Source organism: Vulpes lagopus, chromosome 4 (assembly GCF_018345385.1).
Source record: "Vulpes lagopus strain Blue_001 chromosome 4, ASM1834538v1, whole genome shotgun sequence".
NCBI lineage: Eukaryota > Metazoa > Chordata > Mammalia > Carnivora > Canidae > Vulpes > Vulpes lagopus.
Genome location: NC_054827.1, coordinates 199,866 through 222,546, shown reverse-complemented (window position 1 = coordinate 222,546; position 22,681 = coordinate 199,866). Strand labels below are relative to the sequence as shown.

General features: G+C 64.6%; 1 protein-coding gene across 2 annotated transcripts in view; it reads right to left on the bottom strand.

Annotated features, from left to right (window-relative positions):
- Positions 1–22,166, bottom strand: part of MYOM2 (myomesin 2) — a 52,972-nt gene extending 30,806 nt beyond the window's left edge. The window contains exons 1-11 of one of the 2 annotated variants that reach the window (XM_041752096.1): positions 22,015–22,166; positions 19,057–19,175; positions 17,373–17,534; positions 15,464–15,602; positions 15,158–15,315; positions 14,021–14,113; positions 7,079–7,167; positions 6,943–6,993; positions 5,609–5,773; positions 3,034–3,195; positions 1,927–2,068 (exon numbers count right to left, since the gene is read on the bottom strand). In XM_041752096.1, the coding sequence (XP_041608030.1) occupies positions 1,927–2,068; positions 3,034–3,195; positions 5,609–5,773; positions 6,943–6,993; positions 7,079–7,167; positions 14,021–14,113; positions 15,158–15,315; positions 15,464–15,602; positions 17,373–17,534; positions 19,057–19,163 (1,268 nt within the window). In that variant the 5' untranslated portion in view covers positions 19,164–19,175; positions 22,015–22,166. Of the gene's footprint in view, positions 1–1,926; positions 2,069–3,033; positions 3,196–5,608; positions 5,774–6,942; positions 6,994–7,078; positions 7,168–14,020; positions 14,114–15,157; positions 15,316–15,463; positions 15,603–17,372; positions 17,535–19,056; positions 19,176–20,975; positions 20,998–22,014 lie in introns of those variants that run through there. The other variant, XM_041752097.1, reaches the window with a different exon arrangement.
- Between the last annotated feature and the right edge of the window lie 515 nt (positions 22,167–22,681).

The following is a 22,681-nucleotide window of genomic DNA, read 5'->3' as shown; positions in this document are numbered from 1 at the left end:
TAAAAGAGGAAGAGCGACAAATACGTCAGCCTGATGGAGACACACAGGCCTCTGCGTGCACCGTACGCACATCATGTGGACGGAAAGTGACCGTAACGGGAAACTACCCCGAGGGATGGTGGAGATCGACACGGTTAATCGACGTTTCTATAAGCAGCAGCATAAACAAACTCTATTCCTAGACAGCGCTATTTAGGAAACGTAAAATATATCTATTTGTATATTTAAAAGCCTTATAATTTATAGCTTGAAGGTCGCTCCCCGCCTTCAGCTATATTTAGCCAAAATCTCCTCCAAAGGTCGCATGAGATGCACCCGGGATGGTCCTTTTTCCAAGTTACAGGCAAAATCAGCAGGTGCCCTGAGCTCCCGCGCGCCCAACGCACAGGCACAGGCGGCCTCCCTGCCTGCCCCCTGCGGGCGCCCCTGGGCCACGCCCAAGGATCCCAATGTCTCCGAACGCCGGCTCGGTCCTTTCTTCCCAGCACGTCTCACGTGGAACTTGGGAGTCTTTTGAAAACATTAAGTCCTGACTGGACACCTGGAAACACAGACGAGATCAGACTCCACTATTCCCAGGCTGAGAACTTTCGGCACCAGAACGTCATGTCAGATCCCCAGGAGAACAGGGCAAGCTCTGGGGAATCAGCTCTGAGCCAGGGCTGTGCATGCGCCTTAGAAAGAACCCGTGCGCTCTCTCTCCGGATTATTCGGGACTTTTGTGCACATTCGCGACCGACCTGTGCCAACCGGCAGCAGGACGTGGTCAGCACCGAGTCTGGCAGCGGGACGCCCCCCGCCCAGGCTGTGGCAGGGCAGGAGGGCAAGCAGGGGCAGCTGGCGCCCCGTCCCGAACGTCCTGTGGTGTTCCTCTTGTTCAAGGAAGGAGGGAGGGGAACGGATCACTACTGAGAAGGGCCATGAAATCGTTTTTGCCAAATGGCTGGAAAATTTTTCAAAAGCCCCAGGAAAACAGAAAATAAATGGCCTTGTTTTGATGGTTGTTTTTTTAAAATCCAAGGTAAACCTGACCAATGCATCCCTCATATCTGACCTTAGCATCCCCCAAATATCATCCTGATGGCAAACATTGTACCCAAACAAGACCAGCATGATGCCAAAGGGCAGCCAGACTCCGTTGATTTTTCTGAAATAAACACCTTATTTTACTGTGCTTTATACATACGGCATCCTAAACCCCTCCCCCGAGCCACCGTCCCGTGCCCCAGTCTCCTAGACCCTGTTTCTCACATCTGAACCCATTTTCTTTGACGACCGCTTCCCTCGGTGGTCGGACTGTGTAATTGGGGCATAAATGGCACGTCCAGTAAATTCACTGGCTCTGTGTGGTTCCTCCCAGGCCCTGAGCGCCGTGCCAAGGAGCGGGACGTGAGGGGTTTAGTGATGATCCACACTGACATCAGTAACTCAAAGGTAAATTCCAATATTTTATGTTTTGAAATGTCAGCGTTTTAGTTTGGTTTTTTTTGTTTTTGTTTTTGTTTTTTTTGCTTGGAAGCGACAACACCTAATTTAATGAAGAATGGACCTTGGGTACGTATGAACGGGGCCAATCTTCCCAGCGGTGCTTTTGTATTGCCCATTTTCCCCTCCTCTAGAGGGAGAGCGGGACCGAACACCCCCCAGAACCCGGAACCAGGGTTCAACGCGCCTGGAGAAGCTGGAGGGGACTCAGCGCTGGGTGTCGAACCAGCGAATGAAGACAACACCGAGAAAGCTACCCACCCCGGCCCCGCCACTTGGGACGGGGTCCAACACCCCGGAGCGCCAAAGAACCGGAGTGAGGAACCTGATCTCGTCAACGACAGTGTCACGAACTTGAGTTTAGACAAATATACAAACGAGCGGGTGCACGTGCCAACACTGACTTCAGGGACATCTCCGGCCCTGGAAGGGGGCACCCACCGGTCAATGAAGTAGCCGATGACGGTGCTCTCGGTGGTCGTGTTGGGCGGCTTCCAGGTCACGATGACGTAATCGCGGTTTGCATCGTGGCACTGCAGGTCCATGGGCGCGCCCGGGGCCCCGGTGACCAGCGGGTCGGCGTCTACAGTGGCGGGAGCACAGACAAGGCATGCAGCGGGGGCGCTGAGAGGCCTGCTGCCTGCGTCTCTAACTCAGGCTACCTCCTCGACCCCGGGCGACCCTCTGCTTAACCCTCGCGTCTCCGTGACTCGACGACGAGAAGCAAACGTGTGTCTAAGCTCTGAAAGCCAAGACGTTCCATCCTCCATAAAACACTCAAGTCTACGATTTTTCATGATCGATCCCAAAATTGAAGGTCACGTAACGTCACGTCAACAACTGATCGAAGAAATGAGGGTGACGTGGCCTTTCTAACGCCTGAGAAATATCACCTTAGACTCGTCTGTCCTTCAGGGTTTTGCACCGGCCGGGCCCCTATGGCCCTGCACCCCACGAGCCCGTCGGAGACCAGGCTGCAGGGAGCGTTGCTTTCCGCCGCACGTCACAGGGCACAGAAGGCCGGCCGGGCTCCTCGGAAGGTGGCCTGGCCGCACCTTTGACCCCAATGCACCCTGCGGTCGCCCCGGGACCATGACCGCGGCACTGCCTCGTTCCGTTCCCCTCCGCGTATTAAAAGCTAGGGATTTCCTGACATGGAGCCACAAATGATCTTTCTCAAGCATCACGGAGCCCCATGTGCGTTATCGTCCCCCCCTGCAGCTGAGCGAGCACCTGCAGCTTCACCACGTTGCACCCGTTGCATCTTTATGGGGCAAAACATCTTGCCAGAGGGCGTAGGCGGAGAACAGAAGGGACACTCAACGCCAACCTAATACATGGGGAGAGACTTGGGGGAGGTTCTAGAACCCAGGCCTGCAAGCTCGTGTTGTCTCGCGGGGGCGGGGAGAGCGAGTGCATATGCATTTGTTCCTTTATCTTTTCCTCTAAGTTATAATAGTCCCTCTTTTACGCTCTGGTTCAACACGTGCCCCCCTCCCCCTCCTCCGCCGCCTCCTCCCCCCTCCTGCGCCCTCCCCCACCTCGCACCTCGGACAAACAGGAAGGCGCTGTGCTCACTGACGCCCCCTCTGGACACAATCCTCAAGGTGTACAGGCCCTCGTCGTCCTTGTTCAGGTGGCTGAAGGACAGGGATGCCTGGCCCTCCCCGAAGAACATCTTGGCCCACCTGGACTCCTTCACCAGCACATCTGAAAGAGCGGTCGCCGCACGGTCACCCCGCACCTGCGGGCCCAACGCCGATGAGGGAAGCTTCAGCTCCGTGACCGGGGCACGCGCACCATGGGCCACCCCACGGGGGAGGCGTCCGCAGGCCAGCACACGCTCAAGCAACCGCAGCCACAGGTACAGCGCGTCTCTGCCCGCGGGGTCGGCAGCCGGCTGGGCCTACCTGCCTGCCCCGGGTCGCCCCCCTGGGCCCCCGCCTCTGCCCTGTGCCAACAGCCTGCTGGGTGCTGTCGCCACTGACAGCGGAGGACCCCCAAGGCGCCCAGCAGCCCCATGGGCGCCCGGGAAAACGAGCCAGCCCGGAAGGCGGGGAGCCAGGGACAGCCGATGGACGAGGGGTGACCACCGCACCCTCCGGGGCTACGTCCAGGGTCGGAGAGGGCAGACAGATGCCCCGCGTCCGTCCCACAGGAGCACAGACACGTGGTACAGGCCGGACGTCAGCCCGAAGCCTGGGGCGGGTGCACTGTCTGGGCGCCCAGCACGCTGGGGCCGCGCGGGAGGGAGCAGGTGCCTGAGGGCAATGTCACCCGAGAACGTGCCCAGCAGGGAAGGAATAGAGCAGCTCCACCCCCCCGGGGCCGAGGGCCGGCCGAACGCGGTGTGGAGCCCTGCAGCTCGCAGCGTCACGGCCTCTGTCGCCGAGACACGGCTTGGCACCGGGTCACACGTGGATGCGCCTTCCCGGGTTAGCGTGAATGCTCAGCGCCAACACGCCCTCTACAGCCAAGGGGTGGCCCCGATTGCTTGGTGAACGACATCATAACTTGGAGCTTTTTGCCATAAAAACCACGTCCATGTAAGGAAAGTGTCGTGTTTGTGATTGTCGTGCCCGGCACTGCACCTCCAGGCTTGGGCCATGCAGGTCCCAGACCGTGACTTTCCCCACGTGGCACCTTGGGGGCAAAGCCAAAGGTGCAGAGGCATCGGGAAAGCAGACCCCTGGAGGTGCTTTACCAGGTTCTCGCCTTCCCGAGGGATCAGCCCAGGCCCACGGCGCAGCCAAGGACGCCAGACGTAAATCGGAGCGCACCGGGCAGCCAAGTCCGGTCCCAGCGCGTCCCAGCCCAGGAAGGACAGACAGACGCCAGGCCATGGGCTCGGAGTGCAGACGACGGCTCCCAAGGCCTCAGGGAACGGGGTCTGCGGCACCTGTACCTCGACCGCCAGCCTGGGGTGCAGGGAGCGGGGGGGGCAGGGCAAGGTGGGGGGGGTCAGGGTGAGGCCAGGGGGGTCGGGCCGAAACAGGGGGGCAGGGTGAGGTGGGGGGTCAGGGCGAGATGGGGGTCAGGGCGAGGCAGGGGGGTTCAGGGCGAGGTGGGGGTGCCAGCCGGGGCGGGGTGAGACGCGGGTCCCCGCGCAGCCTGCGGCTCTGGCCCTGCCCGGGCACCTGCCGCCCTCCGCAGCAGGTCACACACCCAAGGCAACGTGCAGCCGGGGTGCACGGGGGTCACAGGCCATCGGCCGCAGGCGGGTCCCCTGAGGGAGCACCCAGCCCAAAGCCGGTCCCTGAGCGGGGTCACCTGTCCACGGCCCCATCGGCCTCAAACGCAAACCACAGCCAAGCGCCCCGGGATTTAACACAAGCGGCCCTGGTTCTCCCGATTCGATCCGGGTCCTGGACTCGCCCCCGCGTCCTGGCCCGTTTGCACCTCGGGCGCCCGGCGGGGGTGGCATTCCCAGGGCCAGCGTCCCCTCGGGCACACCAGCCCCCTGCTGCCTCAGGGCTCGGTGATTTTAAAAAAAGTAAAAAGAAAAAAAAATCCCCTTGCGTTTTAACATCTACAGAGAGGCCAGAGAGGTTGGTCTCCGCTGTCCCCACGGGGATTCCCCAGCCTGGCGGCCTGACGGTGTGGGGCCTGGGCACCTGCACCCCTAACCCCTAACCCCTCACCTCCGAGAAGCCCGCTCGGTGCAGGGAGGGGCCGGTCCGTGGTTTGGAACGCGGGCCCTGCACACCCTGGGCCACCGAGGCGCCACGGCCCCGCGGGCCACGGAGAGTGTCTGCCGCTCCAGGACACGTGGTCGCCACCACTTTGGGGGCAAACCCTGCACCCTGTCCTGGGACGCTTCCTGCACCTTAGTGACACCCTGCTCCGTGACTCTGTTTCCCCCGACACCCTCAGCACCTGGTGGGCAGGCTGACGGTTCTTCGTCCTGTTTTGCATCGTGTCAGGTCCCGAGTAAACGCAAGCGGGACCGTCCGCTGTTCTGCGGGACCCGGTTTCCTCGCGGGACCCCCGCCCGGAGAAGGTGAAGGTGCGCACGCCCCGGGCGGGAGGACAGCCATGCTGGAGAGCCCCAGGGCAGCGACCCCCCGCGGGAGAGCCCCCCGAGCCCCGGGCAGTGACCCCCGCCCCCCCACCCCCCACTCACCGTCTCTGTACCACTCAGCACGCGGCTGCACCCGCTTCAGCTCCGGCGTCACCAGCAGCGTGCACTTGAGAGTGACCGTCTCGCCCTCTCTCCGGAAGGTGACCCCGAACTTCTCCAAGAACTGCACGTCAAAGTGCATGTATGGAAGCACCGACGAGGGGGGCACTGCGCGGGGAGGGGACACGGTCACAGCGGGAGGGGCCGGCGCCAGAGCAGCTCCCCCGCGCCCCCCGCCCCTCGGAGCCGCGTCCCCGGACGTGTCCCCACGGTCACGTCCAAGCCCTGGGCCCAGTGAGGAGGCATCGGGGGGTGGGGGCGGAGGTGGGCTCCATGAGGCTCGGCCCCAGGAAGACGGCTGCCCGCTGGGCCGACAGGTGACCTCGGCCGCCCCCACTGCGAGACACTGAGGCCTGCCCAGGGGCACAGGTGTGCGGGGGCGCTGGGGCGGGGCGGGCTCCCACGTCAGGGCCGCACACACCGGTGCGCGCGATTCCGGTGCAGGCCCGGCACCTGATCAGCCGCATGCACCGGCACCCGATCAGGCGCAGGCCCCCAGCACCAAAAGTAAGTCTCAAAAATATGATGTTTAGCAGGGAAGGAGAAGCTTCCAGAAGAAAATGCAGGAAAGTCTTAACAGAAAAAAAAATCTACGATTGGGAAACACGAGCGTCGCGGGGAGCTCTTTGTCGGAGCGGGAACCTCCGGGGCTGGTGTCCCCTCTGCCAGCACTGCCCTCAGCTCCCGACGCCCCGCCTCCCAGCAGCAGGCAGGGGTCACCCAACTCGGCCCGCGCGCCCGTCCGAGCTCCTGCAGGAGCCGCAAGCGTGGGACCCGGGACAACCCCACAACGGGCGCAGACGGGCCGACGGCTGACAGGGTGCCGGTGCCAGGGGCGCCGCCGGTTCCCCCGCAGGCCCGGGGTCAGCGCTTCCGTCACCAACCCGGACCTGCGACATCTGGACCCCGAATCACCACCACCATAGCTCCGCCCTGAGCCGCGTGCCCAGACCATCCAACAGCCCCGGCGCCAGGCTGTGCACCAAGTCCTGGTCCCGAGAGGCTACAGCACGGCGACGTGTCCCCGCTCACCCGACGCGCGTCACCCGGCTTCCCCCTCACGGGGCGGCTGCACGGGGTCACCTGTGCTTTGGGGCGCACACAGCGGGGAGAGGGGTGATGGGCCCCAGGCTCCCCTGGCCCTGGAACTGTCGCCGCACTCGCCCGGCCAGGAAGGACTTGCAGGGACTTTGGAAACGGGACTTAAGGAAAGGCTGGACCCCCAGGAAGTAACGTCCCCTGCAGGTTCTCGGAGCGAGGGGGGAACGGTGACTTACGTCCGATGGGGAGTCCCACCGAGCGGAGCGGCTCCTCGTCTCCGTGGAACCCTGTGGGACAGGTGGGTGAGCGGCGCGGGCGGCGGCGGTCGTGGGGGCTGTGGGGGGCGCCCCCCGCCCCCTGAGGACCACTCACGTCTCACCACCACGGCGGCGTTGGTTGATACCTGCCCGTACCCGTTGGTGGCCACGGCCGAGTAGGTCGCGGTGTCATCGAAGTTTGCCCTGGGGGAGAGAAAGGGAGGTGGCGTCCTCAGGCCCGGCCGTCTGGAAGGGCCCGGGTCCCCCGGATCCGAGCACAGTCCTCCAAAGCCCCGTGTGTGGCCTCGACGCTCTGTCGGGGGTGACATAGGACGGACACAGGGTCCACCCTGGGAAGGGGGTTATATAGACGCGGGTCTGCTGCGGCCCGGCCTGGCCTCCCTCCGCCCTGCAGACGCTCGCGGCTCTCCTGAAAGCTGCCGCCGTCCAGGTGGCCTGGGCTCCCCGCAGGCCACCCCAACTGGGCCGCCTTCCCGGCTGTAGGGGCCAAGGGGGCGCCTGTCACCTCCACATCCAGGGAATCCTCCCCCCCCAACGGGGACTCCGAGTGTGCACGGGACACTACGGCCCAACCCCAAAGCTCACGGTCACCCGGCGGTGCCCTGAGGTGTCCGAGCTGCGCCCATCGCAGGCAGCACCCACGGGGAGGGTGCGTGTCCCTCCGGAGAGACCCGGCGCCTGCAGCCAGCTGACCCCGCGACCCCGGGTGGAGCCCCTGCGCAGCCCGGCCCCAAACCACCCTGCAGACGTGGGAGCTCACTTCCTGGCCGTGACTGACGGCCCCCGGACCCCGCGGTGGGGACCCCGGATGAGGAGCAGGAGCTTCCACTAAACGCCGGGTGCTGTCTGGCAGGTGGGTTGGGGCCTTTGAGCAACGGCCTCCAGCGCCCCAGGAGAGGAGCACCGCCCTGCACCCGGCGGGGGGGCAGTGACCCCTGGGGCGTGTGGTGCACGAGGCGCACAAAGCCGGCGTCCGCCATCCCCTGGCCACCCGGGAAGCGGCATCGGAACCACATCCATCCGGGACGAAGTAACACGGAAAATCCCACTCTCGGGAAACAGGAGGTTTACTGGAGGCTTGGGGTTGAACCAAAGCTCACGGTGCCCCGAGGAGCCAGGGCCCGGACGCGGCGTCTGGGGGATCCTGCACTTGCGCCCCTTCCCACCTGCAGTGCCAACAGTTCCCTCGCCCGCGTGCACCCAGCGGTGTCTGCAGAGCAGGGCCGAAGGGGCAGGGTGGGGACCGGGGAGCCAGGGGCGCGGGAGTCCGGGCGGAGTCGGCCCCCACCCGGAGCGTCTACCCCAAGACCTGGAGCGGCTGCTCCAGTGGAGAATGATCCGGGCAGAGCCGGCTCGCACGTGAGCACCACAGGACTCTTAGCACCTAGGACTTAGCGGGCGGACAGGGCTGCACCGGGGAGCTGGACCCTGCCCTGTGCTCGGGGTGCCTGTGCCCTGCTCCGTGCCATCACCCACGAGAGGAGGGCGGTGTCCTTGGGGCGTCGGGCGCACGGGCCCCACTCAGACCCACTGACTTCTGCAATCACCCAGATGCCCGGGTGCCCGCGGGGGGGCTGACGGGGGTGGAGGCCTGACGGGGGGTGAGCCTGATGGGATGGGGGAGCCTGACCAGGTGGGGGCCTGATCAGGGGGAGGGGGCCTGACCCTTGGGGGGGGTCTGACCCAGTGGGGAGCCCTGACCCGGTGGGGGGCCTGACCGGGGCTCGGGGACAGTCACCCCGTCTCACGGCTTGTGCGTGTTCTCTGCTCCCCGACACGCACCGGGCCTCACTCGGATCATAAGCAAGCGCACCCGCCTGGCCCTGTGCCCCCTGAGCAGGTGACGGGACCGGGACGCTGGTGCAGACGCGAAGCACACGGGGGCCGGCAGGCATGCGGGGTGTGAGGAGACCGCACCCCACTCAGAACTGCATCTCGGGGGAGCCTGGGGACCCAGGGGCCTCCCACGGCCCAGCAGGACCCGGTCCCTCTCCACCCCCCAGGCCGCGCCCAGAGACATGGCCCCCGGGTGACTGGGAGGCCTCGTGTTCCCTAGGATGGGTTCCCGGCGAGCAGGGGCCTCGGTCTGTGAAGAGCCCACAGGCACCTCTGCGTCTCGGGGTCCCCACACGCGGCCTGAATGGGACAAACGCACACCGTGGGGTCCCCGTGAAAGAGACTGGGACACGTGTCAGGGGCTTGGGGCCTGGCCTGGTGCGGCCCAGCGTCCCCCTGGACGGGGCGTTGAGCGGGCCCGACAGCTGTGGCCAGGGCAGGGGCACGGGCAGCAGCCCAGGGGCCGCTCGGCAGGAGCACATCCAGCCCGGGGAGACGCAGGCCCGGGATGATGCCGGGAGCCTATAGGGCGGGTGGCTCGGGGTCACAAGCACCTGAAGAATCCAGGAGGCGGCCAGGGAGTATTCCCGGAGCTCACGTCACCCCCGGCGGCAGCAGGAAGGGCCCCCCCCCCCCCCCCCCCCGCTCCCGCGCGGCCCGGGGCACGGCCAGCACATTCCACGCCGCCCGGCTGCCTGGATCGAATGACGGCCACTCAGCACTGCGGTATGAACAGCTGAGCCCAGGGAGCCCCCCGCCCCCGGCAGCCGCTGCCGGGTCGGGGACACGCAAGTGCCAGGCCGGGCCGAGCCGCGCCCCACGGCATTGTGGCCCCAGATGCAGCCCACGCCCACGGGGTTCAGGGCCGGCGACCACCCCACGACTAAGGGAAACGCTTCATACTTGACGCCGGGGAGTGGAGTCCCTGCCGCGGCTGCCCGGGCGCCCCGCTGAGACCCCAGCTGACCCGCGGGACCCAACGGCCCTGCACTAGGGGGACACACAGCTGTGGCCGCGGGCGCAGCCTCCACGCCGAGGGCAACGCTCTCCCACACGGGGCTTCCAGGCCCTCAGATCCCGCAGGCGTGGGAAACGGAGGAGACAACCTCCTTCTCAGAGGCCTCAGCCAGGGCCAGGGCGGCCCAACCCCACGGCGAGGACCCCCGGCCCGGCACACGCGTGGGCCCAGACCCGCAGCCTCCACCCGGCCTCGTCTGGGGCGCCCCTGCCCGGCAGCCCAACCTGCCCCCCGCCTCTCCCTGCACAGCCTGCAGGCCCTGACCCAGGGCTCACCCCCCCAGCCCACCCTGAGGCCCTGACCCGGGCTCACCCCCCCCGCCCCCACTAGGCCCTGACCCAGGGCTCACCCCCTCAGCCCACCCTGAGGCCCTGACCCGGGCTCAGCCCCCCCCGCCCCCACTAGGCCCTGACCCGGGGCTCACTCCCCCAGCCCACCCTGAGGCCCTGACCCGGGCTCACCCCCCCCCCGCCCCCACTAGGCCCTGACCCGGGCTCACCCCCCCCCGCCCCCACTAGGCCCTGACCCAGGGCTCACCCCCTCAGCCCACCCTGAGGCCCTGACCCGGGCTCACCCCCCCCCCGCCCCCACTAGGCCCTGACCCGGGGCTCACTCCCCCAGCCCACCCTGAGGCCCTGACCCGGGCTCACCGCCCCCCCGCCCCCACTAGGCCCTGACCCGGGGCTCACTCCCCCAGCCCACCCTGAGGCCCTGACCCGGGCTCACCCCCCCAGCCCACCCTGAGGCCCTGACCCGGGCTCACCCCCGCCCCCCCGCCCCCACTAGGCCCTGACCCGGGGCTCACTCCCCCAGCCCACCCTGAGGCCCTGACCCGGGCTCATCCCCCCCAGCCCACCCTGAGGCCCTGACCTGGGCTCACCCCCCCCCGCCCCCACTAGGCCCTGACCCGGGGCTCACCCCCCCAGCCCACCCCGAGGCCCTGACCCGGGCTCACTGCCCCCCCCCGCCCCCACTAGGCCCTGACCTGGGCTCACCCCCCCAGCCCACCCTGAGGCCCTGACCCGGGCTCACCCCCCCCCCCGCCCCCACTAGGCCCTGACCCGGGGCTCACTCCCCCAGCCCACCCTGAGGCCCTGACCCGGGCTCACCCCCCCAGCCCACCCTGAGGCCCTGACCCGGGCTCACCCCCCCAGCCCACCCTGAGGCCCTGACCCGGGCTCACCCCCCCCCGCCCCCACTAGGCCCTGACCCGGGGCTCACTCCCCCCAGCCCACCCTAGGCCCTGACCCGGGCTCATCCCCCCCAGCCCACCCTGAGGCCCTGACCCGGGCTCATCCCCCCCAGCCCACCCTGAGGCCCTGACCGGGCTCATCCCCCCCAGCCCACCCTGAGGCCCTGACCTGGGCTCACCCCCCCAGCCCACCTGAGGCCCTGACCGGGCTCACCCCCCCCCGCCCCCACTAGGCCCTGACCCGGGGCTCACCCCCCCAGCCCACCCGAGGCCCTGACCCGGGCTCCACCGCCTCCCCCCCGCCCCCCACTAGGCCCTGACCCTGGGCTCACCCCCCAGCCCACCCTGAGGCCCTGACCCGGGCTCACCCCCCCCCGCCCCCACTAGGCCCTGACCCGGGGCTCACTCCCCCCAGCCCCACCCTGAGGCCCTGACCCGGGCTCATCCCCCCCAGCCCACCCTGAGGCCCTGACCTGGGCTCACCCCCCCAGCCCACCCTGAGGCCCTGACCTGGGCTCACCCCCCCCCCGCCCCCACTAGGCCCTGACCTGGGCTCACCCCCCCCAGCCCACCCTGAGGCCCTGACCCGGGCTCACCCCCCCCCCGCCCCCACTAGGCCCTGACCCGGGGCTCACCCCCCCAGCCCACCCTGAGGCCCTGACCCGGGCTCACTGCCCCCCCCCCGCCCCCACTAGGCCCTGACCTGGGCTCACCCCCCCAGCCCACCCTGAGGCCCTGACCCGGGCTCACCGCCCCCCCCCCCCCGCCCCCACTAGGCCCTGACCCGGGGCTCACCCCGCCAGCCCACCCCGAGGCCCTGACCCGGGCTCACCGCCCCCCCCCCCCGCCCCCACTAGGCCCTGACCCGGGCTCACCCCCCCAGCCCACCCTGAGGCCCAGGGCTCATCCCCCCACAGCCCCCACGCCTGCGACCACGGCCTCCTGATTTACCGTGGGGCTCACTGTATTCCTGTGCTTCCGGCTCAGCTCCTTATGCCGGGTGGTAAGACCTCAAAGACCTGGGTTTGGGGCCTGTTCTCAAGCATCCGGACCTGCTCCTGACCCACAGTAGGTTCTCAGTAAACAGCACCAGGAGGCCCAGACGCCAGGCCCTCCAGCTTTTTGAAAGAGCCTCCAATTTACCCAGAAAAGGCAGGATAATAACTTGTCACAAAGTTTCAGCCACATCATGAGGTGGTAACACCTGCCGTGAGCAATGTGCAGGGGAGGTGACGGCTCTGGTGACAGGGAACCTGCCAGGCCAGGTGGGGAGGGGAGGCCCTGAGCCTGGTGCAGGGGCTGGCCCCACCCGAGCAGCTGCCGTCCTGGGGGAGGCACAGGGGCAGCACGGGGGGCTCAGGCCTGGCGCCGGCCCCAAGTCCGAAGCTGAGGAACCAGCAGGAGGCAGCGGTAGAACCAGTGAGTGTGAGGAGGAAAAGCACAGAGAGGTCTGAGGGACTTCCTGCGGGTGGGGTGGGGGCTGGCCGCCTCCCCTGGGCCAACGGGGTCAGGCTCTGAACCTCACCCCAGCCCCACCTTGGAACAGGAACCCTCCTAGGTCAGCTCAGGGTCCCCCCCAGGGCCCATCAGGGACCCTCCTAGGTCAGCTCAGGGCCCCTCCCCCCCAGGGCCCAGCAAGGACCCTCCTAGGTCAGCTCAGAGCCCTCCCCTCCCCAGGGCCCAGCAGGGACCCTCCTAGGTCAACTCAGGGCCACCCCCTCCCCAAGGCCCAGCAGGGACCCTCCTAGGTCAGCTCAGGGCCCCCCCCAGGGCCCAGCAGGGACCCTCCTAGGTCAGCTCAGGGCACCCCCCAGGGCCCAGCAGGCACCTCACCACCCAGTGAACCCGGTCGCCAGGCTCACCCCCACCCCACCACATCTGTGCAGCGGGTCTGGCCTCCTCCTGGCCTCCCCGCCTGGCCCCCGCCCTCTCCTTCCTGGGGTGCACACCCCACTTCCTTCCCAGGGGTCTCGGGATGCAGCTCGTCGGCCTGACCTTTTCCTTCACAGAACCCACTGGAAGGTGTTCCTAGAAAGGGAAAGACTCCCGTGGGTGAAAGCACATCGGGAGAAGCCGCGGGCTCTGCCGGTCGAGCTGTGACTTGTCCGCAGCCCGGGGCGCGTCTCCACCGAGAATTATTTTACTGCGGATTATTTTTCCTCTAAGTGAACCGAGCCCCCTGGGGATGTGGCTGCTCTGCTCGTCAGCGGTGAAGCACTCGGTGAAGTTGTGCGTCGACATCTTACCGGTTGCTTGCCTGCGCCAGCTTCCCTCCCCCCTCCTGGAAAGCCCGTGCCACTTGCACCCGCACACACGCGTTGATGGAACAGGCCAAAATCTGCGTGGCCTGGTTGCCTCCTCACGGTGCTTCCCGTGACGCCGATAGGGGTGACGTTTTTATCATCTCCCTGTTGATAGTGATTCTCAGATGAAAATATCACGATTCGGGAGGAGTTAGTGACCCGTGCGAAGTCATGAGGGACGCGGCAGATAGGGCTCCGAGGCCAGGCCTCTGTGGCTGCGCGACCCCGACGGTCCCTCCTCGGGTCCCTGCGGGGCCCCCTGACCTGAGGGCCACAGCCGGGCCGCGGGAGGGGTGGGTGTGCTGGGGAAGGGGCGCCCTGCAGGGTGCCACGGTCTCCTTGAGAAATAAAATCTGTGTCTACAAGGAAACAGGGAAAGACATGCAGCATCTTCCTTTGGTTAAAAATGACAAATCTGGGCAGCCCAGGGCTCAGCGGTTTAGCGCCGCCTTCAGCCCAGGGCGTGACCCCGGGGTCCCGGGATCGAGTCCCCCGTCAGGCTCCCTGCATGGAGCCTGCTTCTCCCTCTGCCTGGAGGCTGGAAGAGCCCCTGGGACCCCACACGGAGCACGACAAAGGTAGCTCCTCCCACAGACTAACCCAGAAACACCAGCGGAGTCCCGGGAACCCGGGGATCTGGGGCGCCCTGAGCTCCGGGCCCGCCCGCCAGGCCCGCCCAGCCCGTACCTGTTGATCTCCAGCGTGTGCACGCCGTACTTGCTCTCGATCCTGTACTTCCCCGGCTCTCCTGCTTGGCAGATCAAACTCCCGTCCTTGTACCTGCACGAGGGAAACCCTCCTCTCAGGCCACGGGCAGAGTGGAGTCTGCGTCTTGTCCCAGGCCTCCTTGCGGCTCCCCGGTAAGGCTCGCTCTGTGCCTGCGAGCGCCCCTTCCAGGACCTGGGCCCGCGGGCTCGTCTGCCCGATGTGCAGGAGAGAGCAGCACTTGCAGACCTCGGCCTCACTGGGCCGCTCCCAACCTATGACAGGGAGGGCCAGACGCCGCCCTGGGCTTCATGAGGAATTGGGGATAAATCGTTACCCAAGAAAAAAAGTTGCCAGTGTTAGCAGGTCCCAGGCCAGCCTCTCTGGAGAGTCCAGAGGATCAAAGCGTGCTGGATCCCGACTCCGACTGCAGGAAGCTGGCCTCCCCGCCCCACCAGGACAGCAGGACCTCGTCTCCCTGGGGTCTGGGATCCACGGACCTCTGCCTCCCCAGCCTGCCGGGCAAACAGCCACACAGCCCGGCGCTAATCTTCTGATCCGGACTGAGGGCCCCAATCGGGTTTTGAGCAAAATGTGTTGGGTTTGGGCAGCAAGCTACAGACTTTGGTAATGTTAATATCACTCCTAGCAAGTGGGGAAACAAACATGTATGCAACACACGGACAAACACAGAGGGTCTGCGGCCTGGGCTCTTGGTTCTTGACGTCACCAGGTTGGCTCAGCCGCAGCACCGCACGCGGTCCCACAGCGTGCTGCTCAGGCCTCCCCCCGCGGGTCTTCCAAGACTTGAAAGAGCCCCTCATGTAAACCCAGAGCATCTGGAGGAACTTGTTCTTACATGAAAATCCTCTAAAAACTCAGCTGAGTTAATTTCGCTAAAGCAGAAGTGCCGGCGGGTGCTGGGAGTGGACACACGGGAGCGTAAACCTGCCCCCCATGGAGATGCACACGAGGTGGACAAGGAATGTGGTGTGTGCCGTGCGTTTCCTTCACGTGGGTCTTCTGCACCCGCATGTTGCACCAACTGTTACCAGGTCCTCGGGAGAAAGTACCGCGTGGCCCTCCTAGGACCCCGGGGACAGAGAAGCGCACACTCACCACTGCACCACGGGGGTGGGAAAGCCTTGCACGGTGAAGCACAGCTTCACAGACATCCTCTCCCAGACGGTGTGGGACCTCAGGCGCACCAGGATCTCAGGGGCCCTGCGCATCCGCTCCAGGTACGAGTGCCTGTCCCCGGCCAGCTTGTCCTCCACCTGTCCCGGGAAGCAAGCAGAGGTCAGTGCACCGTGGGAAGCAGCCGCGTGACGGGTGAGCGAGGCTCTGTGCCGGCAGGCCACACGCACGCCGTGAGACCACCACGACAGCGCCACGCGTCTCCGGGAGCCGTGGAGATCCCCGTACCATCTCCTGAATGGCGTATTTGTCCAGCTTGTCCTGGGCCTGTGAGCGCGCCAGGTGCACGTTTTCCTCCATCTCGGCCAGCTCCCGGAGGAAACGCTCCCGCTTGGCTTCTCCGTAAGAAGCCACCAGGGACTGGTACCTGCAGGGGTGGAGAGGCTACGCTGTTCCCAGGGCCGCAGAGGGGCATGGAGGCACAGACGGCCCGGGTGCCGCACACGCTGTCCCCAGGCGCTCCTCAAGTGGGACCCACGCTGGGCCCCCGGGGGAGCTGCCCTCCGCGCTCCAGGAGAGTAAAAAGGATTAGATACAAAATCGGGCTTCTTCGACCTGTAATGGTGGACAACGAGGTGCCGTCCACCCGGCCGGAGTGCACTCTAGTGCCCCAACGCCACCGTGCCTGCCTGGGCCCCTCCTGCCCACTGTCTGCCTCACACATGGACCCGGGGGCACAAGGCCGCGGATGGCCCGGGCACGCCACACAGAGGCCTGGCTCTCGCTGGGAAGGAGGAAAGGCCCCAAAGCGGTGTTTTGGGTCTGCGCCGCCTCCAGGAGGCCATGCTGGGATCTTGGGACTCGCCGACGCCTCCTTGGTTTTTATTTTACACGAAGACGTAGCAGTAATTCAAACGGACCCACCCACGGAGCCACGGATTCATCTTTCGAGAAGGACCGATTCGTCCCCTACGTTAAACCAGCATCTGCCACGGGAGGTGAGGAACCGGACGAGCCCGACACGCAGGCGGACGCCCTACCCGCTGCTCAGCTGCCGGCCTCGGGGCCCAGCCTGGCGGGAATGAGGGAGGCTTTGTGCGAGGACTATCCCGTGCCAAGACCACGGGAGTCACGGCACCCTCTCCCCAACCTCCGCAGTTAGCACCACTTCCCTCCACTCCCTCCTGTGCAAATGGAGGCACAGGAAGTTTCTGGGACATGTTCAAGATCACAAGAAGGAAAAGCTGATAAAATTATACAAAAAGGTCCAGTCTTCCCACTACTCCTGCCCAAACCCTAAATAAACATAGAACCATTTTTTTTTTTAAATACCCCAGCACCAGAAAATCCAGATTTGGGTAAGGTGCCCATTGTGAAGTGATTCTCTCACAAAAGAAATCTTTACTTTGCCATAAAATTTGCCCTCAAAATTCCCAGAAAGCGTTTGAAAGGTCGTTCAAGGTTGACCAAAGCAAGGCTGGTCCTTTCGGCTGCACATTCCTGTCACTCAGATCCCTTCAGTCACAGCTCAGGGTTCAAAATGAAGCCCGTCCACCAAACCCTCAGCTTCCTCCCTCAGGCTTTAAGTGTGTCAGACGATAGAGAAAACTTTCTAGAAACAGTGAGGGGAGTAGGGGAACCGAGCACAGGTAGGACAGCAGGGGCTTTCACGGGGCTGAGCTGTTCTGTCCTGTAAGCCTGCACCTGCTTCTCCGTGATCGGGAAGCAACGGGAAGACTCGCGTCCTCAGTAGTCCCTGTCCTCCCTGTGGCCGGCCCCGTGCGCGGAGCGCACTGCCCGCCAGCCTCGGCCCGTGCGGGGCCTTCGCCGCTGTCCCCCTCCCGGCCCTCCCAGTTGGGCGCTCGCGGCGAGACAGCGGCCGGTGGGAACCCCACGTTAACTTGACGCTGTCGGGGGCCCTCCCGTTCCGCGGGGACAGCACGGGACAGACACGGCGTGCCGGGGTCTGCTGCCGGAAGGAGCTGGAAGGAGCAGAGGGCAGCCAGCAGCCAGCCTGCAGCACTCCCCGACCCCGGGACCCCTGCAGGGCACCTTCACCATCACGAGAGGCCCGCGCAGCCCCAGGCTCCCCGCGTGGCACCGGCCCTTCCGTGGCCTCGGATCCTTCCCGCCCCTGGCCCCGGTGCCCTGACGCCCCGGGCTCTGCGCTGGGCGCGCGGGAGGAGGACAGTCTCACCTCCTCTTCTTCTCGTGCTCCTCCTCCTCCTCCTGCGCGGTGCTCACCCGCTTTGCGCAGATACTGCAGGTGGTCGCTGCAAATGATCCCTGGTCCGACACTCTCTGGGAAGACGACTTCTGAGAGAGAGACTTCTGGGAAGACGACTGGCTGGAGGTGTGCCTGGGCCATCACGGAGATGGTCACGCGTGTTAGAGACGTGTGCGGACTTATCCCAACACACGCACCACCTTTCTCCTGTGCCTTGAAACGTGCAGCCACACGACCACGAGTGAGCACGGCACACGTGGGTGCAGAAACACAGTGTTCACACCTCCCGGAGCACACAAGCTCGTGTGTACGCCCCTGCGCAGGCGCTGCCCCCACCTGCACACACGCGTCCTCGGAGGGGCCCCTTCACACAGGAGCACCTCTCCTCCCCTTGCCACTCTCCGTCCGTGCCCTCGGGTGCCTCCTGGCCTAATGCCACGATTATATATATCTCCAGGGATTTGAGGCTCCCAGAGGCTGCTGGGAGGGCTGTGCGGGGTTGGCTGTTTGCAACGGGGAGGCAACACAAGGGCCATAGGCAGGTCTAAATATAGGGTGCTGGTGACACGCACAAGCTCCCCTGGCCACGGCTCGGCACGCCCAGCAGCATCTTCTGTCCATCAGCACAGACCACGGGTGTGTGGGGCACGTCCCCCAGAGCGCCGTGCTTCAGAAGCTGGCCGAAGACCTGTGGCTTCACACCAGCCCCGAGGCCTGAATGTGTTGACCTTATCGCTATATTTATTATGATTGCAGCAAAACTACTGACATTTGCTCCAGTGATCTTTCCTTTGCCCCCACGAGCTCCTCTCTCACTGCCCCTTCTCAGTGCCCTTCTGTTTTGGTGGCGTTTCAGGTCCTAGTTCTGAAAGATGTATAAAGGGGGGATCCCTGGGTGGCTCAGCGGTTTGGTGCCTGCCTTCAGCCCAGGGCCTGATCCTGTAGACCCAGGATCGAGTCCTGCGTGGGGCTCCCTGCATGGAGCCTGCTTCTCCCTCTGTCTGTGTCTCTGCCTCTCTCTCTCTCTCTCTGTGTGTGTCTCTCATGAATAAATAAATAAAATCTTTGTAAAAAAAAAAGATGTATGAGGAGCAGCAAAGTCAAGAAACATTTGTTAAAAAGTCTCTGACTTTATCATCTAAATGAGAGGCTCAGAGCCTGTCTACTGGGATTCCCTGGGATCTACCAGGATCCACTGTGATCCATCAGGATCTAACAAGATCCACCAGGATCTACCAGGATCCACCAAGATCCACCAGGATCTACCAGGATCCACCAAGATCCGCTGGGATCTACCAGGATCCACTAAGATTCAGTGGGATCTACCAGGATCCACCAAGATCCACCAAGATTCGCTGGGATCCACTAGGATCCAGCAGGATCCACTGGGATCCACCAGCATCTACCAGGATCCACCAAGATCCACTAAGATTCACTGGGATCCACTGGATCTACCAGGATCCACTGGGTTGCCTAAGACGCTCCACACGGAGTTTGCTGTGCAGCCAGGAGAGCCAGATTTCCCCTCTGGCGCTAGGAGCATGCCGTCCCTGACCCTCCCCAAACCGGTTTCCCGAGGACTGGGAAAAGCTGCTTTAATGCCAGAGGCCCACAATCAAAGCTCTACAGATCCAACCGCTGAATTTGAACTCACTTTTTCGCAGCATACTCGTCCAGAAGGTACCTTGTCTGAACATTGCGGTACGACTGGTCGAAGTGCTTGTGTCGCTTTTGGTAGAAGGGCACTGTGACAATAGACATCTTCGTGCACACCTATGAGCAAAGATGGTGTCAGGCGGTGCTGAGCTCCCTCCTAGAGGCCGTCCTGCTCCCGCAATGTCTACGCCACCACTGCAACTTGTTCCGAAGGGGAAAATCAACTTCGATTGGTAAAAACTCATTTGGGGTCAGGGGTGAGCAGGGCGGGGGGATGGAAGAAAGATTATATAAGTGAAAATAATGTGAGGCTAGGAGTCTGGAGGCCTAGTAAGTTCCCTGGACCGGTTGCCATTTTCCGTTTGCCTCTATGGAATCAGAAGATTGGGCTATATGTTTCTTTTCATTGTGCGTCAACAAATATTTATAGACTATGCAGCTTGCTCAACGGAAAGCAATGTGAGTGATAAGGATAAAAATAAAACACAGATTAGAGACGTAAACAAATACTTAGAATACAAGATAAGAGCAGAGGGAAGCGCGCAGGAGGCACATGTAACAGGAGAGGGCAGCCAAGTGGGGTCGCCTGGAGCAGGTGACACTGGAGAACAGCCTTGACGACGGACAGGCTGACAGGTGGAAACGGGCAGGGGCAGGCACCCCTGGGGCACAGGTGGGAGGCAGGAAAACACAGGGGCTCCAGAGACCCGAACACTTAACCAGAGGTCGCTCTGGCCCGACAGCGGGGCTCTGGGGGTCGGCCTCGGCTGGCAAGGGGGAGCTGGACAGGGAACCTATCCCCAGGACACTGCTCCGATCCAATCCTCTAAAGTTGCACCTCACAGGTTACGTGTAGACTCGCAGGGCTGGGGAGGGCGGGGAGCAGGGCCGAGGCCACAGGAAGCGGGGGACGCGGGCCAGGAGGCACATTTTGACGAAAGTGTCTGGAAACAAGGAACGGCTGAGATCCGTCCTGCAGGGTGGGTCAGAATGCGGGGCAGTGAGGCAGTGGGGCCGACGTCCACCCACAGGGAACGCGGCACGGCTTACGGGGCCAAGGGAGCCTCTGACATGTGCACGGATGGGATTCCTAAATGTCCGTGATCACCGACCTCCGGGTACAGGGCAAAGGGATTCCCAGCGGAGCTCCGCTTTCCTCTTGGTGTTTACACGAGAATCATCAAAAAGGAGCCTGAGGCAAGGCCCCCGCACCAGGGACGGTGGGAGGGCGACAGGCCCGCCCCAGGACAGCGCACCTACACCCTCCACCGCCCCAGCCTTCCGAGCCCTGCGCGGACCAGACAGTCCTGCCAAACACTTGACGTCCTCCACGCAGACTCCTCACAGCCACGGTCCCCAGACAGCGACCTTCCAGAGTCACAGAATTACGGAACGTGGAAAGCTCCCTGGGGATTACCGCGGACCCTGCTGCCCTGGGGGCGGGACACGATGCCAGAGAGGGGGAAGGGGTTCCTTAAAACCCCGCAGACGGCGCCGGCCCACCCCGAGCCATCAGCCTTCAGGCTCTAAGACCGCTGAGGCTGAGAGCAGACCTGGGATGGGGTCGGGAGCCCCCGCACCTCGCTCACCCCAAACGCCAGTGTCTCCTACCTACCCTGTGGGCCCCTCGGCGCCGTGCTTGGCGCGGAGCATCAAACAACCAGAATTGGTAGTGGCCCAGCGGCACCCGCCCCGCCCGGAGCCAGCGGCCCCGGCCCTCCTGACTGGCCCGGCCCCCCCGTGGTCCCCCGCCCCCCCACAGCACGGAGGCTCCCGCACGTCAGTGAGTGATGCCCCCGACATGAAACGCAGCCTGTCCTCAAGCACCGGGGCCACGCGTCCATGACGGGCTGGCACCTACCCTTCCCACGAAGGCACCCGAGCCCAGCTTTCAAGCCTCCAAGGACGGTAACTCACGGGAACGTCTCAGCCACGATGCACCGCCTTCCACTGGGTAAGAGATGCAGCAATTTGTGCAGCTAAAGACCTCGGGCGATGAACGCGCCGGATGAAAGCTGCTCCAGAGGAAGAAAGGGGGCACCCGGCCCCCGCAGCTGGCCTGGCCCGGGACCTGCTCTGCCCAGGCTCGTTGCCCCGAAGCTATTCCCAAACCACTTCGTCCCGAAAGAAAAGGTCATTGAGCACAAAATGCCCCTTAAATCATCATCAGTGACAGACCCAGTTCGGGCGACGTGTCACTGCTGGCAGCGGACTTCCTGCAGGGCTTCTCCCCATACCCTTTCCGGGCGGTGGCAGCAGGGGCAGGGCTGTCCTGGCCGCCCCGGAGCGCCCGGGCTTCCAAGGAGCCTGAGTCCTTCTGTGCTGACACCTCAGCAGGATCAAGTTCAATCGAGCCCCAGGATCATGTGCAGCTTCCTGGACCGGAGAGCTCTGCGCGGCCCACGCGGCTGCATGACCAGCCGTGGGGAAGCAGCCCGCCCCCTCACATTGCCCCGCGGACCCCTCACTTCTGTAAGGAGCTGGCCTGTCGGGGAGGCCCCGCTCCCAGCCCCAGGCCCCGTAAATTCGCTGCAAGGGTGACCCAGACCTGGTTTATTTAAAACTCCACTGCAATGACGTCCGCTGCCCCTGCTCTTTGATGCCCGTGTTGCTTCTGCTTGGCATGGAGCACGGAGCCCGGCGGTGGGGACACGAACCCCCCGGCCGGAGCGACCCCGCTGCCTGGCGGCCCTGCCTCGGACCCTGTGAAACTGCCGACCCCAGTGAATGGGCTTCGGGCCCTGCGGAGACGCCCCGGGCCTCGGCGGCACATGAGGATGGCCCCCAGGACGCGACCCCAGACGGCGGTGCTGCGGCTTCCCCGTGCTGCCCGAAGCCTGCAGCCGCCGCCCCCCCCCGCCCCATCTCAGGGCCTCAGGGTAGCCCGGCCCCAGCGCTCGCTGTCTCTCCTCGCAGGGCCCCAAACTGGATGAGGCAAGGAGGGAAGAGAACTTACCTGGAGAGAAAGGGAACAGGCCCAGAGGAGAGAAGCCCTGCCTTGCCCGGCTCAGCCCCGACGCAGCTCCGGCTGAGGACGGCGAGGCTATTTGTCCGTCCAGACGCCCGGCCCTCCCTCCCATTTATGGCCTGGGAAGGCGCTATATATAGTACGGGCGGCCTCGCCCCAAACTCACGACCTGCATCGTCAGTCATCAGCCCCATCCGAGGAGGGAAAAGTCTACGGGTTGGAAAAAATGAAAGTCGGAAGGTGCCAAGCGCCCGTCCTGAGCCACCCCATGCCCGGGGAGTCGGGCAGCCCCCACGCTGGGCCTGGCTCTCCTCCCACCCATGTGCACATTGCCACACTAGTTCCCAGACCTCTCTCCAAGCCTGCGGAGCTGCAGGCCCCCAGGCGCCTACGCGAGTGCGTCCAGGGAGTCCGAAAACTGCTCCAGTCTTGTGCGCATTTTATCACGACACGCGGCCGGTCCCGGGGGGCAGGAGGGGGCCTCGGGTGCTCGGGGTCTGCGCTGGGGGAGCTTTTGTCTTGTCCTGGTTCCAGAAACCGCCCAAGCACTGGCTGGCCTCCTCCCGAGGCTGGTGCAGCGGGACTGCCCTCCGACGGGAGCCGTGCCCGGTCGGCAAGTTACATCTTATTTATAGTCATTAACACAGATGCTGCA